Genomic DNA, 13,663 nt, shown 5'->3' on the forward strand with positions numbered 1-13,663 from the left:
AACCGACTCTCGTTGGCCAGAAAACATCGTCAATCCCAATCCAATCCGAGTCGGCAATTGCTAGTCTGATTCGGCCGTTAAGCCCGTATCAGACTACAGACTCGACTCTGACTCTGACTCTGACTACTGACTCGGACTCCCGACTATGATTCAACCAATTAGAGTGGCGTCTATTCCCGAGTTGGCAGTCAGGGTCGGCCGGTACTTTGCTGTGATTGGTCGAATCATAGTCGGGAGTCCGAGTCAGTAGTCGAGTCAGAGTCTGTAGTCTGTAGTCTGATGCGTGATTTATACGATCCTCAGATTCTTAGAGATGCACATCAGTGCGCTTAAAAGATTTCGTGCCTTGAATTGTATTTGTATTATTTAATGAAGCTTTCATTCGCTTTAGTTGCACACTAATAGTAACAGAGTGGAGCGGGTCTATCAAAGGTATCGGTTAAAGAGAAATCCGAATAAAACTTTTCCGAGACAAGAAGCCAAGAGGCGTCTCCGTGTCTTGAAAATTTTTCTTTCTATTTGTTCTTTATGCGAGCTATAGTATGTACATTTACTATACATACTTTACTATACATTCTATACTTCCAATAATATATATTCTATAACGTTCTAAGCTATACTTCATGTATATTCTATATTGTTGAGTTCTTCAAACGTGCCGGCAAACACCGAAGTGACAGTCGCGCAACATTTATATTGATGTTACGCGACCGTTGCTTCGGCGTTTGTTGGGATTTTTCGCGGCGCACGTAATTGCAAACGGAAATAAACCCCTAACGTCGAAATAGCGATCAAGGTGGAGTCTCAATTACGCTTTTGGACGCCAAAACGGTCATTGACGCAGCGCCAACGGCCGCCATTAAAGTTTGACGCGAGACACTCGCGAGACACCGATTCTTAAGGAACGAGAGAGAAGGAGCGAGAACGATACCTGTGTGCGAGCCTCGTGTCCGTCCCCTTCCGAGTACGCGACCCACCGTTTCCGCGCGGCGCGAGCGAGCGCTCCGCTAAACATTTTTAATTACTGCTCTCGTCACTTTACCACGTAAATGAGATGCGATGAAGTTTGACGCGCGCGCGCTCGAAAAACTGGTCTAATTCGCGGTCCGGGGGGGGGGGAAGCGAGAGCGAGCCTCCCCGCGGCGCCGGTGGAGGCGCGTCCGTCCGGCCGCGCCGGTGCCGCCACCTAGCGCGGGAGCCCCGAAACCGGCGGCCAGTTTCGCGCGACCGCGCATGCGCGCAAGCTCGATGGACGCGCCGTCAGCAGCGACGCGCGAACAGCTGACGGGGAGCAGCTACGAGGGAGGCTGCGGGCGTGCGGTGGATCGATCGTGCGAGTACACGAACCGCTGGACCTGCAAGTCCCCGCGGGTACATGTGCGAATAAGCGTCGCGCCGTTCACACGCCATGGCGTTCCTGGAGGTCAGTCACTTTTCGTTTATTCCCTTCGCGGCTCGACGTCTCTCGCCCGACATAACCTACAATGTCAGTACTAACCGTGTTATCGTTGTAGTGGAGGCGCTTTAATTTCTTCGACCTGAAGAAGGAAGTCGACGCGGGCAAGATCGCTAAAGCGTTCGGGGTGAGTTGACTTCTCTCTCGCGCGCTGACGACGTTGATCGACCGTCACGCACCTTCGTCGTGGGCAGAACCAAAGTTTCCGGTTGGGACGCCGGAGTACTTATTGTTGAAATGCTCGGATTGGATTTCGATCGGAATTATTTCGTCTCTCCTAGAAAACACGATAGAAATCTAGGAAATAATTGAACGGTCCCCCGACCCGAACGTCTCCACGATAGGTGTACAGTACACTTTTTGTGCAACAAATTTTTCAAGCTAATGGCTACGTTCAGCAGAAAAAACTGCTTTGCAACTGTTGTAAAATTCGTGAATCTGATTGGCGTATGCTCTTAAATTCACTCAAGATTAAGAGAATACACCAATCAGATTCACGAATTTTACAACAGTTGCAAAGCAGCTTTTTCTGCTGAACGCAGCCATTGATTGGTTGTAGCGTATAAAGGTTCTTGAATTTCTAGATATTTTTAGCCAGCCAGTACGTTTGAAAATTTTGTCGTACGACAAACGCAGCACTAGTCTCATCGTCACGTCTCTTTCGCAGGATGCGCAAGTCTCGGCGGCTACCAGCGGCAATGGCAATCTGGTGTTCGGGGACAACACGGGCAGCGTGCACTTGATAAACAGGTCGTACGAGATCACGACCTTTCGAGCTTACGAGATTACGCTGGTGTTGGCGCAGCAAGTCCAACATTCCACCTTCTTGTTCACCATTGGTGTAAGAGTGTCACTGCGTTCTCGCACTGTCCATGCTCCTCCTTAATCAGACCGGGCACATGATTTGATCTCATTGTTTCAATGTATTGACAGGAGGACGAGCCCGGATGCAATCCTACTATAAAGGTTTGGAACTTGGCCAAACCTGATAAGCAGGGTAATCCAACGTGCGTTCGAATAAGCAGAGCCATACCTAGCTACAGGGCGGTTCCAGCGACAGCTCTGTGTGTACATACTAGTCTGACATTGATGGCTATTGGATTCGGGGATGGATCTATTATGTTGTACAGGTAAGTACTTTATGAACGTCGAATTTATTGTTCGCACCTAGTGTACATTAGTACGTTTAATTTTAATCTATTGCCGAAGAGGCTCGCTTTCGCAGACCGAGACGTTTAATAATTTGAGAGTATGTGGTTTTTTTATTGATTAGAGATCTGTTAATACCAATACGATACTTTTAAATGAATCTTATTACACCATTTCAACGGTGACGGCTCACATTACCTAAACGATTTCCATCACTACATTTGTTTAATTTCAGTAGTTTATGTTCTTTTGTATCATATTGGATTATTAATATTGTGAGAGAGAGAGAGAGGGGGGTGTCTTTCTTACGCAACATATTTGATATTTCATTATACATTTTGTACCTGACATGTTAATTATAGCAATCTGGAATTAAATTACTTTTAGGGGTGACCTGACCCGAGAGCGAAAGAATAAGATAAAGGTTTTGAAGGATTCCAATCTGTCTATTACCGGCCTCGCGATACGAGCGACCGGTAAGCAGACCTATCTGTTCGTCGCTACACAAAATTGTGTGTTCCTGTATAATATCACCGTTAAGGATAAGGAATTCAAATCTACCTTGGACACTATGGGTTGCGCGCGAAAATGCAGCGTGCTCGCCGAGTCTATGCAGGACAGTCACTTTATGATCGGACGTAACGACGTGTGTATTGTGCCCGTGCTTGCGTTTTACATTGCATTTTATATCCACTTTCAAAGGAACAAACATTTTCAGGCTATTTATTGTTACACGCCAGACGGTAGAGGCCCGTGCTATGCGGTAGAGGGTCAGAAGATAATGCTGGAATGGTTCAGGACATATTTGGTGATAGTGGCGAAAGAAGCGGCGAACGTTCCAAGAACAACAACGACTATCTCCGCCAAACCCAAGTAACGAACGCGTGCGCGTGTGCGGTTTCTCTTTTGTAATCCTTGTATACTTGCATTCTAATGCCTCTTAAATCCCCGTAGCACAATAGAACCGATACCTCCTGGTGTCGACAAGCACATCATTACTGTGCTCGATATTCAAAACAAGTTTATAGTATTCTCCGCGCCTATGGTGTCTGTCCAAGCGGTCCTATCCGAGTGGGGTGGATTTTTTATACTTAGTGGAGATAACAAATTGTATCATTTAGATGAGAAAGACTTGCAATCGAAATTAGCATTGCTTTTCAAAAAGAATTTGTACGATGTTTCCATAAGGTAGGTCGGATAATTTGATTGCAATTAAATTAGATGATTAAAAGACTAATTTTTAACAATACAACTTTACGCTACCGCACAGAATAGCCAAAAATCAGCAGTATGATGCGGAAGGTCTCATAGACATCTTCCGCCAATACGGAGATCATTTGTATTCCAAGGGGGATCACAACGGTGCTATAGAGCAATATATAAAGACTATAGGCAAATTAGAACCGTCTTATGTAATCAGAAAATTCTTGGATTCCCAACATATCGATAACTTGACGACGTACTTGCAAGCATTGCATAAAAATGGACAGGCAACAGAAGACCATACCACCTTGTTATTAAATTGTTACACTAAGCTTAACCATACCGATAAGTTAAAAGAGTTTATTATGGTAAGTTGGACACGTAAAACTCGCCAATGTGCGTATGTATTATGTATCTTTTCTATATTACTTTGTATATAATTTAGACAAAGGATCGCGAAGTTGATTTTGACGTGGAAATAGCGATAAAAGTTTGCCGCCAAGCATCACCGGAGGATGCCCTATTACTCGCACAAAAACACAGTAAACACGAATGGTATCTCCGTATCCAAATTGAAGATAAACAGGAATATAAAAAGGCTCTGGAGTACATGGCAACGTTAGAATTTGAAGAGGTAATACATATTGTACATACATAAATTTCTGCAAAGAGTAGTAAAATATTTATATTGAAAAATTATTTTAAAATATTTTAGGCAGAAGCCAATATGAAGAAGTATGGAAATATCCTAATAGAAAATGTGCCAAATGAATCCACACAATTTTTGAAAGCCTTGTGCACAAACTATAAACCTTCCAACAAACCTCTTGTAGATCAGGTGTGTACATATGTTTCAGTCTTATTCCTCTACTCGTTTTAACCAAATTGTTATTTGAAGAGAAATTAAAAGATGAAGAATTATGGATTCTTTCACTTTTGCAGGAAGCATTAAACGGCTATACGGAACAGCGCGTCGATAAAGCTAGTCCAGAAGACTTTATTCACTTATTTCTCAATAATTCTGAACGACTCGTAGAGTTTTTGGAGCATTTAGTTAAATCAGATACGAGGTTATTATTTCTTTCATGAAAGCTGCAGATTCTTCTTATCGTGAAATTAACTCTTAATTTTTTTTCATATTTCTTGTAGATGGAGTACACTCATTTACAATACATTAGTAGAACACTATTTACACGTTTGGTCGGCATTGGATAACGATGTGGCTAAACTACAGTACGAACAGAAAATTGTACGACTTCTGCAGAATTCTGAGGCCCGTTACGATAAAGACCAAATATTAATACTTTGTCATCAACATAATTTCAGAAAAGGATTACTGTTCCTTTACGAAGAGAGCAAATTGTAAGTCGTAATATAAAAGTTTGTGCATAGAAATAAATACACTTAAACATAAATTGTGTTATCTCAGATATCAAGAAATATTGAGATTTCACTTATGCGAGGGAGATAGTGAACAAGTTCTCGCCACTTGTAAAAGATTTGGTCACCAGGACCCTAATCTGTGGGTACAAGCTTTGTGGAGCGTAGCTAAAAACAAGGACGCACCAACGAAACTTCTCGCGGATATATTAGCTTATATCGGTGAATATATTTACGGGATATCAATTATGTTCAATTAAGTGCATTGGAAGGATATTGTTTCGTTAATGTAAAAGTATATTGCAGCTCAAGAAAGGCTGTTATCTCCTTTGATGGTCATTGACGCAATTTCCACATCGTTGACCTGCACGTTGGGAGACGTCAGAAGTTATTTGTGCAGTGTATTACGAACGGAGAACGAGCAAACTCAAGCCGACGCGGAATTAACAGAGAAATACAGAGCCGACACTCTTAAATTACGGGAACAAATAGAGGCAATAAAGAACAATACGATAATCTTTCAAGGATCGCGATGTAGCGCGTGCCATCATCAGCTGGAATTGCCATCCGTGCATTTCATGTGTCAGCATTCCTATCACCAACAGTGAGCTTTCTTAAAATTATTATTTTTATAATGTAAATAATATAATGTATATTAGTTCACGTATATTATTACAATTTATTTCATTTTTGTACGCTCATCTTGGCAGTTGCTTTCAAAGCTTTTCGGAAAATGAGAATGAATGCCCGGCCTGCCTGCCGAACAACAAGAAATTACTGGATATTATAAGAGCGCAAGAGCAATCAAGGGACCTGCACGAAACCTTCCACAGTCTTCTCGATCGAGCGGAGGACCCATTTTCCTTAGTAGCCGATTATTTTGGTAGAGGCGTTTTTAAGAAATTAACAGTAATTACTGATACAGACAAATCGTTACCTACGCCGACCAGGCTGGAGGAACCCAAGTTAAATTATGGCCCAGGTGCGGAGGCGAGACTCAGGTTAAACGAAGGAAAAAGTTCTATCTCAGGTATATTTTAATGCCGCACCTGTTGTATTTATTTTGTTGTCGACGCAAGTTACAATTCACTTTATTTATATTCCTTTTACTTATCAACTTCGACTCTTTATTCTTCTCGTATAACTACACGGAGACGTACGCGGGATGAAAGTCAAAATTGAATGCGATAATACAACTCTCATCTGGAGCTTTGCGTCATCAGTCTCAAGTGTCAACTCGTAATGATTAATCGGACGTTTTCGCGTTTCTCAGCAGGAAAAACGGAGCCTCGACGAGCTGGTTACGACGTCCCGACGTTAATAACGGAGGAGCGTTTTCGGAATTTTGTCAAGCCAGACGTGTATTCCTCGTCGTTGGAGGCGAATATATCGGGAACGGGAAGCGGTTTGTCTACGCCACGCGGCAATTCCGCTAAGGCCTCGCCGGTGCCGATCAGAGAGGCCCGTATCTTAAACAGTACCACACCAAAGTCGTCACCGATCGAAAAGCCCTTCGTTTCGTCGAAAGCCCTCGCTGCGCCATCGAATCCCTTTGAGACTGACGATTATGACGAATCTAAGAATCCCTTCGCCAATGACGACGACGACGACGACGACGACGCGAATAATCCTTTTAAAGATGACGATGACAATGATAACGGTCGGGCCGGCAACGATGACGGTGATTACAACAGAAATGTAAATCCATTCGGTAGGTAAACCGCGAGTGACGTTTCCCGCAAGAGATTTGAGTCGGGACAAGATACATATAAACGTATGGACACGGATAAAATACTTTGCGATACGTAAGTTTGTTAACGCAGTTTGTTGCGTGATGCTCTTTAAGAGCTCCGACACGAGGCTCTCTTTCAGCGCCAGTTCCTTGTTAATATTTTGAACCTCGTTACTTCGCTCTGCTTGCCGCAACGTGTGCTCCTCTTCCTTTTTGGTCAAAGTAATCCAAACTGTCCTCGACACCGTTCGAGGATGCCTCTGCGCGTACACATTCCTCTACATTCTCCGCCATGTGGGCGCCGCAATTTTTCGAGTTGGATATTTCATGATTTATGAGCTGTTCGGACGCTTTCCTCTCGTCATTTTGGATATCCAACATCTTGTCGTACATCGCCTTCAATTTATTACACTGTTCGTCATCGATGTCTCGACAAGTGCTGAAATCTTGTAAAACCTGGCTGAATTCAACCAACAATAACGCCAAGGCGAGTCTGATTTTCTTTCGAGCTTGTTCAGCCATTTCCGCTCGTTCGTGCATAACTACGAACTCTTCTAAATTCGAGTTCAACTTTTCCGTCATGTCTCTAAGCTTTTGCTGCAGTAGACGGTATTTCTCCTCGAGCGCCTCGTGCTCCTTGGGACAAGTTGCGCCGAGTTCCTGATTCATAAGGGCCAGCCGCAGTTCCTGAATCAATTTGTTCAACCGATTGAACTTGGCCACCTTCGGATCTTGATTCACAATCGGCTTGTTCTTTATCTTGCGCGCGCGATCCGCAACGTCGTCTCGCGAACTCTTATCAAGCTGCGACGTCCTACAACTTTCCTCTGCCCCAACATTCTCGACATCCCGACCACCGTTTACGCCACACACGATCATCGCGACTTTTGCCGCATCCTTCTCGGAGGGAGATGAATTCCGAACACCGGCGAGTGCAGTGCCGTAACGCGAGGTGTCGACGTTGTCAACGTTGCAATTACTTAGAGACACGTGCAGAGGATTCAGGGGATTCAGGGGTACGTTGCCATCGACATTCGAGGATCTTGCGAGATCTACAACTCTGATGGGCTTGCTAAGCGTTACCGTTTCTTTGATTCTTGGTCCGCTCGCCCGCGCAGCCGGCTCGACAGCTCGCGACGTCCGACGGTCCGCTCCTCGTTTCGCGCAACGTCGGAAAACTGGCAGAATCTAACTGTCGAGACCACTTTGCTATTATCCGCCATAGTGGAAATCTGATAAAGCGTAAGAGAGAAGAGAATATTGTTAGGTGCATGCTTCACCTGAGCATTACGTAACGAATTTCCGAATCTAGTGTATCGTATATAAACTCGTGTAAACTTGTATAGTGTTCACTTGAATTTTATATGTTGTAAAAATTTGATTAACATCAAATTCCTCGCTTCCCTCACTTCCACGAATTATAAGACTTCGCGCTTTGCAGATCTTGGATAAAGCTAATATCTTGTGACGAGAAGCACAGCATTATTTAAAATGCTAGGCTTTTTTTTTGTGAGAATGAGAGATTTAAATCTCAAGGTAATCTAAAGGTATTTAAATCTCAATCTTTAAATGTCAGTTATTCGAGGCAAAGGGGATCGAAAAGTCGTAGGATAAAAATAGCAATCGATCAATGAAGGAAAGATGTATATCAATGCGCCTTTGTAATGAAACTGTGATCTGAAAAGGAAGCAAGTAAAACTTGGAAGACAAAATTGTTTAACTGCAGATTGTGGTTGATTCAAAATTCCAATTGTTTCGCCGCTCTGCATTGCCACGTTTGACTGCTTTCGCGACTGCACGATTATAATCTTTGGTATGAAAGCGAGTCAAATACGAACGTTATTGTCATAATTACGCGGTTTGTGTGCTACATCTGTTTAATCGAATAGAACGCAGCACGCGCAAGAGCATCGAGAAAGGCATAGATTATAAAGATTGTACAATTATAATATATTAGAAGTAAGGAAATAAAAAAAAGAAGCACGAGTCTCTATACATATATAAATGTACATGTTGCTACTTCTTTGATTTTGTATCATCTATTTATAATCAATTTGCTTGTCAAACAAGATCTTGAGATAAATAAAGTGAATAAAATATGTAGATGCCTCGTTGTTTCGTCCAGTGGTCAAGAATCAACCGACAGTTTCTGAAGCGATTTCCCTGATAGAAATATTTCGCTGATTCTAATCGGTACGGTAAAACTGAAAGGTGAAATCAAAGTTGTCGAAAAGTTACCGAATGCATCTCAAAATTAACGGCAACTTTCTTTATGAAATTCGCACTGCAAGATTAAGTGAAAGCACACTGTTAAAAAGTGATAAGAAAATTGTGAGATGTTTTTTAGATAAAAATTGTGTTACTTTTTGAGGGAGACTCGCTGATTTTTTACCGAAATACGAAATTTAGGGGGTAGAGGGATATTTGAAAATGTAATTCCGCAAAATTGTATTATATGTTTTCGGTAGATGGTATTTCCACCATCAATCAAAGTTACTGAATGCATCTCAAAATTAACGAGAACTTTTTTTAAAGTGAAATTCGCACTGCAAGATATAAGAAAAGTGAAAGCACGCTGTTGAAAAGTGATAAGAAAATCGTGAGAGATCCTTTAGATAAAAATTGCGTTACTTTTTGAGGGAGACAAGTCGCTGATTTTTTACCGAAATACGAAATTTAGGGGGTAGAGGGATATTTAAAAATGTAATTCCGCAAAATTGCATTATATGTTTCCGGTAGATGGTATTTCCACCTGGGGCTCGATCGTGAATCTTTTTCCTCTAGCGTGAACTCTCTCGCGAAAAGTGAGAAGACGGAGTTTGCGCTGGAGGGAAAAAGATTCTGCGATCTCGGGCCCGAGAGTCGTGGCGTCCCGTCCATTGGCGCGCCTCGTGCCGTCACCGTCGCACCGGTGGTAGCACTGCTGGCGAGCTGACGTCATTGTTGAGTTCCGAAATTGAAATCAATAAGCGCAATGTGCAATGTTGTGTGTACGTCGCGGACGGTGGGGAATGGCGATTATGTCAAAACACCGCGCTAGGTCCCATCGCGTTTGACTCGGGGAATCGACGCCGGCGGTCCACCTGGCGAGATGGCTCGCAGCGGCAGGAAGAAACTCGCGATATTCGTGGGTACATCGAAGTGTCTCGTTTACGTGAGTTGCGCCTCGTCCTTCACGGCTAGACGACGCTCGTTCCTCCCAGTTTCTCCCTTACGACTCGAGAAATTGCACGCACGCGGACTCGAGGGACCGTCGGTTTGCATTTTCACCATGATTTAAGCTGCTCCTTTTGCAATTTCGCTCAGTCACGTTTCACTTCGCCTCTAGAGATAGAATCGAGAAAATGGAGCGCGTGACGCTCCGAGTAGTTTAAAAGTTTTTGCCACCGGATTCTCTTACGATTATTTTAGACTATGTCTGTTAAATTTTATCAGTTCGCTGCACGATCGTTTGCTTCCACGAATCTACGTTGAAGACGCTGCAATTCCTTTTTTTTTCTTTTCAGGCAGAAGCAAAGTACTGTGCCTCTGACATGCCTGGAGAGATAAAATACTACGAGTACGTCGTCGCCTCTGTGTATCAACTAGTTCTCTGCGGTTACAGTCGAGTCCAATGAAATGCACTTACTTTTAAGGAATCGCGTAGCATTTAGTCTAGCAAACCGTACGAAGCCTTAACTTGAACAGCAATTGTAACGCTTGCAGATGTTCGAGAACGGAGTATTGTTGCGCTTTCGGTTGTTGCGTGTCGCCCGGATTTAATTTCCATCAGTTGTGGTACTATTGGTAAGTGGATTTTTAACAACAATCTCTCTCGACAACAATTATCTCAGGGTTGGAAAAGTTACTTTATAAAAGTATCTAGTTGCAGTTGCTCGAAGAGTAACGAATCGTTACTTCGCAGTTATACTTTCTTGCGATGAAAGTAAAAATAACAAAATCTGCATTTGAATCGTAAAGCGTCGGTAAAGGCGCAAGTGTAAGGCCTGGTGCGATCTGCGGAGGTTTAAAACATATATAAAGTAACTGTTAATGTAACCGAGTAAGTTACATTTACAGATGGAGAGAAAGTAACGAAGTTAAGCTAGAGTTACTTCCCAACCCTACAGTTGCTCGACTACAAACGATTTTTATGCAATTCCGCAGCGCTTCCGTTAACCAGCGTAACATTGAAAGTATCGTGCAACTTTCAGGATCCTGGTCATAATCATGTTCCTGCTCTGTTCCGGCGGTGGTTGGTGGTATAGATACTGGTTGCAGGGCAGATACAGAGCAGCAGCCTCGGCCATTCCGACTCGGTCTTCTAACAGCAGATCGCAAAATTCTCTTCGCAACGCGCCCTGCCAAGCGCAGCAGGCTCGCATCACGTACAATTCAGCGAGAAATACCGTCCTACTGCACCGCATGTGGAAAGGCTCGTATCTTCTGATAGACTTACTTTAATACGTGCGAGGGGAGAGGGTGGAAACTTTACTTATGGGTGATTTTCTTAAGCAGGTCCTCAGAGAAGTACAGCGGCGCCGGCGTACAACAGTAACGCGACCACATCGACCCACTATCAGAACATGAACGTCGTACTAAACGACGCCAATTGCCCTTACTATCAATTATACGGTCCTCCGCCTAGCTACGAGACGGTGATAGCGCAAACGCGCGGCAAGCCGTCGAACCCGGCGTCGCCGGAGTCCTCTTCCGCGCGGCTGAATCTGCAGACGGCGAACGTGATACCGAATCCGAGTGTGCCGCAGTGCTTCTTCTACAACTGCAACTCCCCGGCGAGACTGCTGGATGGTAACGCGAGTCAATGTCAGAGTGACAGCGCGAGCGCCCACCAGCTCGACGGCCACGAGAGTGTTCCGTTCGCGCATTTCTCCCAGTACTGCACCGCGGACGGCGCGGTTGGTCAGAACGTGTGCGTCCCTTTAGAGTATCCAGAGAATTCGGTCCTGTCTGGAGGAGGGAGTTTCAGTTGCAGTTACCAGAATAGCCCGCACCGATTGCCGGGATATCCAACGGACAGATCGTCCGACACGTCGGACGCGGAGAACGTGGCTCGTGGCTACGAAATCGTCCCGGGCGCGGAAGAACGCGCGATGCTCAACGTCGACGCTGCGATCGGCAGCTATGGAGAGTGTAGTCCTTGGCATGGAAACGATCAGTCTCCATTGCGAGTCCACGGCCAGATCGCCGTGCAGGATGGAAATCGAGCGTCTCAGAGGAGATGCGCGACGACCACGGATACGCGTACTCTCTCGCCTAAGTCGGAGAGAAACGCGGGCAAGAACGAGCCGAGACGTGCGTTCAACGTGGCTCCCGCGTCGCGGAGAAACTTCCCGAGAGAACGTACGGATTACGGCGGTTCCTTGCGATTGCCGCGTAGACACACTGGAGGTGTCATTTACCAAGGCGGCGGCTTCCAAAAGGTTCTCCCCGGAGATTCGCCGAGCGCTTCCCAACGGAGCACTTTCGATTCCGCCCAGGCAGCAGCGTCCGAGGTGGCGAATTCTCTGGAACGTGATGCGAATTCTTCTCAATCAAATCCATCCAATAATGTGATATTAGAATCCTTTATTTTTGAAAATGTGCAATCACCTCCGAGTGAAAATGTCGAGGAGGCCCGCGGTCCTCCTTGTGCGATGAATCGGAGCGTAAACTTTGATCTTGAAAGTAAACACAAATTAGACAGATCAAAGTCGCTAGACTGAACGTATGTAAATCGAAATTCTTATCATTGCGCGTATAACGCGATGTTTATTCTTGTATGTCTCTATTATTCGCGCATGTATAGCAATACAAACCTAATCGCTCGTTATCAAGATACAACAGAAGAATCTTTAACGGAGTTTCCAACCGTCGTAGTCAAATAATACGATTCTATTTTATCAGAAGTAGTGCGATATTATTTTTATTGTCACGTACGTGCGGTATATTTTACGCTGTCATCATTTCTTTAATCGTCATTATTTAATCGTCTAACTTGACGCCTGGGATCATTGTGGAAGATGTGTACATATCGTTCGTTATCTCACACAAGATTAGCGAATCTAATGTTAGACGTTAGACTAAAGTCGCACTTCCGCAATATGTTTTTCAAATAATACCGCAATTCCGAAGCTAAACTATTTTGATTACCTATTGAGATGCTAAATATCATCTCTAAGTGTGATAGGCGATAGTTCCATTTACATACGTCGGCGAAACGTCTTATTTCTGATACCTACGACACATACTGCCATGTGAAGGATCTTTCTGAATGTCGTGTATCGGACATGATTTTTTTCTGCACTATACTTAACGTAATATACAGGGTGTACCGCAACTCGTGACCGAAATTTTAATAGCGTATTTCTGAGCAAAAAGTAAGACGAAAATCCTAATACGAAAATGTCGAGGCTATAATACTTTTCAAATGGGAAGCATTTATAATAGACAAATCAGGTAGTCTAAAGTTCGCGCGTTCAGGGACGGTACATTGCACAGTGATAAAGGTACTCTTGCATCTTTGCCGATATACCTCAAAAATTTTTAGTAATTATATGTATAATAATGCTGATGTTATTGATTGAGTCATATTTAAACATGAAAAAATAAAAAAAAATCAATTAAAAATAATAAATATGAGAAGTTGTCCACATGAGAAGTTGTCAACTTATGAAATGTCACAGACAATTTATATGGTAAAAATATTTTCTTCAATATCGATTTATATTGAGGTTATTTTTTTAATATGTAGATAAGATAGA

The 13,663-nt window shown here is 43.6% G+C and overlaps 3 protein-coding genes across 3 annotated transcripts in view; 2 read left to right on the forward strand and 1 right to left on the reverse strand.

Moving 5' to 3' along the window:
- The window catches only part of LOC105566085, a 158,971-nt gene extending 157,885 nt beyond the window's left edge, over positions 1-1,086 (reverse strand). The window contains exon 1 of the mRNA XM_012019810.1: positions 932-1,086. The gene's annotated coding sequence lies outside the window, so the exon portion shown is untranslated. The remainder of the gene's footprint in view (positions 1-931) is intronic.
- Positions 1,087-1,234: 148 nt separating this feature from the next.
- LOC105566086 (vacuolar protein sorting-associated protein 11 homolog) lies at positions 1,235-6,921 on the forward strand. Its single transcript, XM_012019811.1, has 16 exons — positions 1,235-1,423; positions 1,515-1,583; positions 2,124-2,297; positions 2,390-2,586; positions 2,993-3,251; positions 3,324-3,478; positions 3,560-3,793; positions 3,876-4,176; positions 4,254-4,442; positions 4,524-4,646; positions 4,751-4,878; positions 4,958-5,170; positions 5,238-5,410; positions 5,495-5,792; positions 5,899-6,218; positions 6,462-6,921. Exons 1-16 carry the CDS (start codon positions 1,409-1,411, stop codon positions 6,905-6,907), a joined length of 3,294 nt encoding a protein of 1,097 aa, XP_011875201.1. The 5' UTR covers positions 1,235-1,408; the 3' UTR covers positions 6,908-6,921.
- A 2,909-nt stretch (positions 6,922-9,830) lies between these two features.
- Positions 9,831-13,261, forward strand: LOC105566087. The gene is made up of 5 exons (XM_012019812.1): positions 9,831-10,074; positions 10,427-10,479; positions 10,626-10,706; positions 11,114-11,334; positions 11,418-13,261. The coding sequence occupies exons 1-5, from the start codon at positions 10,012-10,014 to the stop codon at positions 12,623-12,625; spliced, it is 1,626 nt and encodes a 541-aa protein (XP_011875202.1). The 5' UTR covers positions 9,831-10,011; the 3' UTR covers positions 12,626-13,261.
- Positions 13,262-13,663: the final 402 nt, after the last annotated feature.

This window comes from Vollenhovia emeryi, unplaced genomic scaffold (assembly GCF_000949405.1).
Source record: "Vollenhovia emeryi isolate VEMERY1.0 unplaced genomic scaffold, V.emery_V1.0 DF939147.1, whole genome shotgun sequence".
Classification (NCBI taxonomy): domain Eukaryota; kingdom Metazoa; phylum Arthropoda; class Insecta; order Hymenoptera; family Formicidae; genus Vollenhovia; species Vollenhovia emeryi.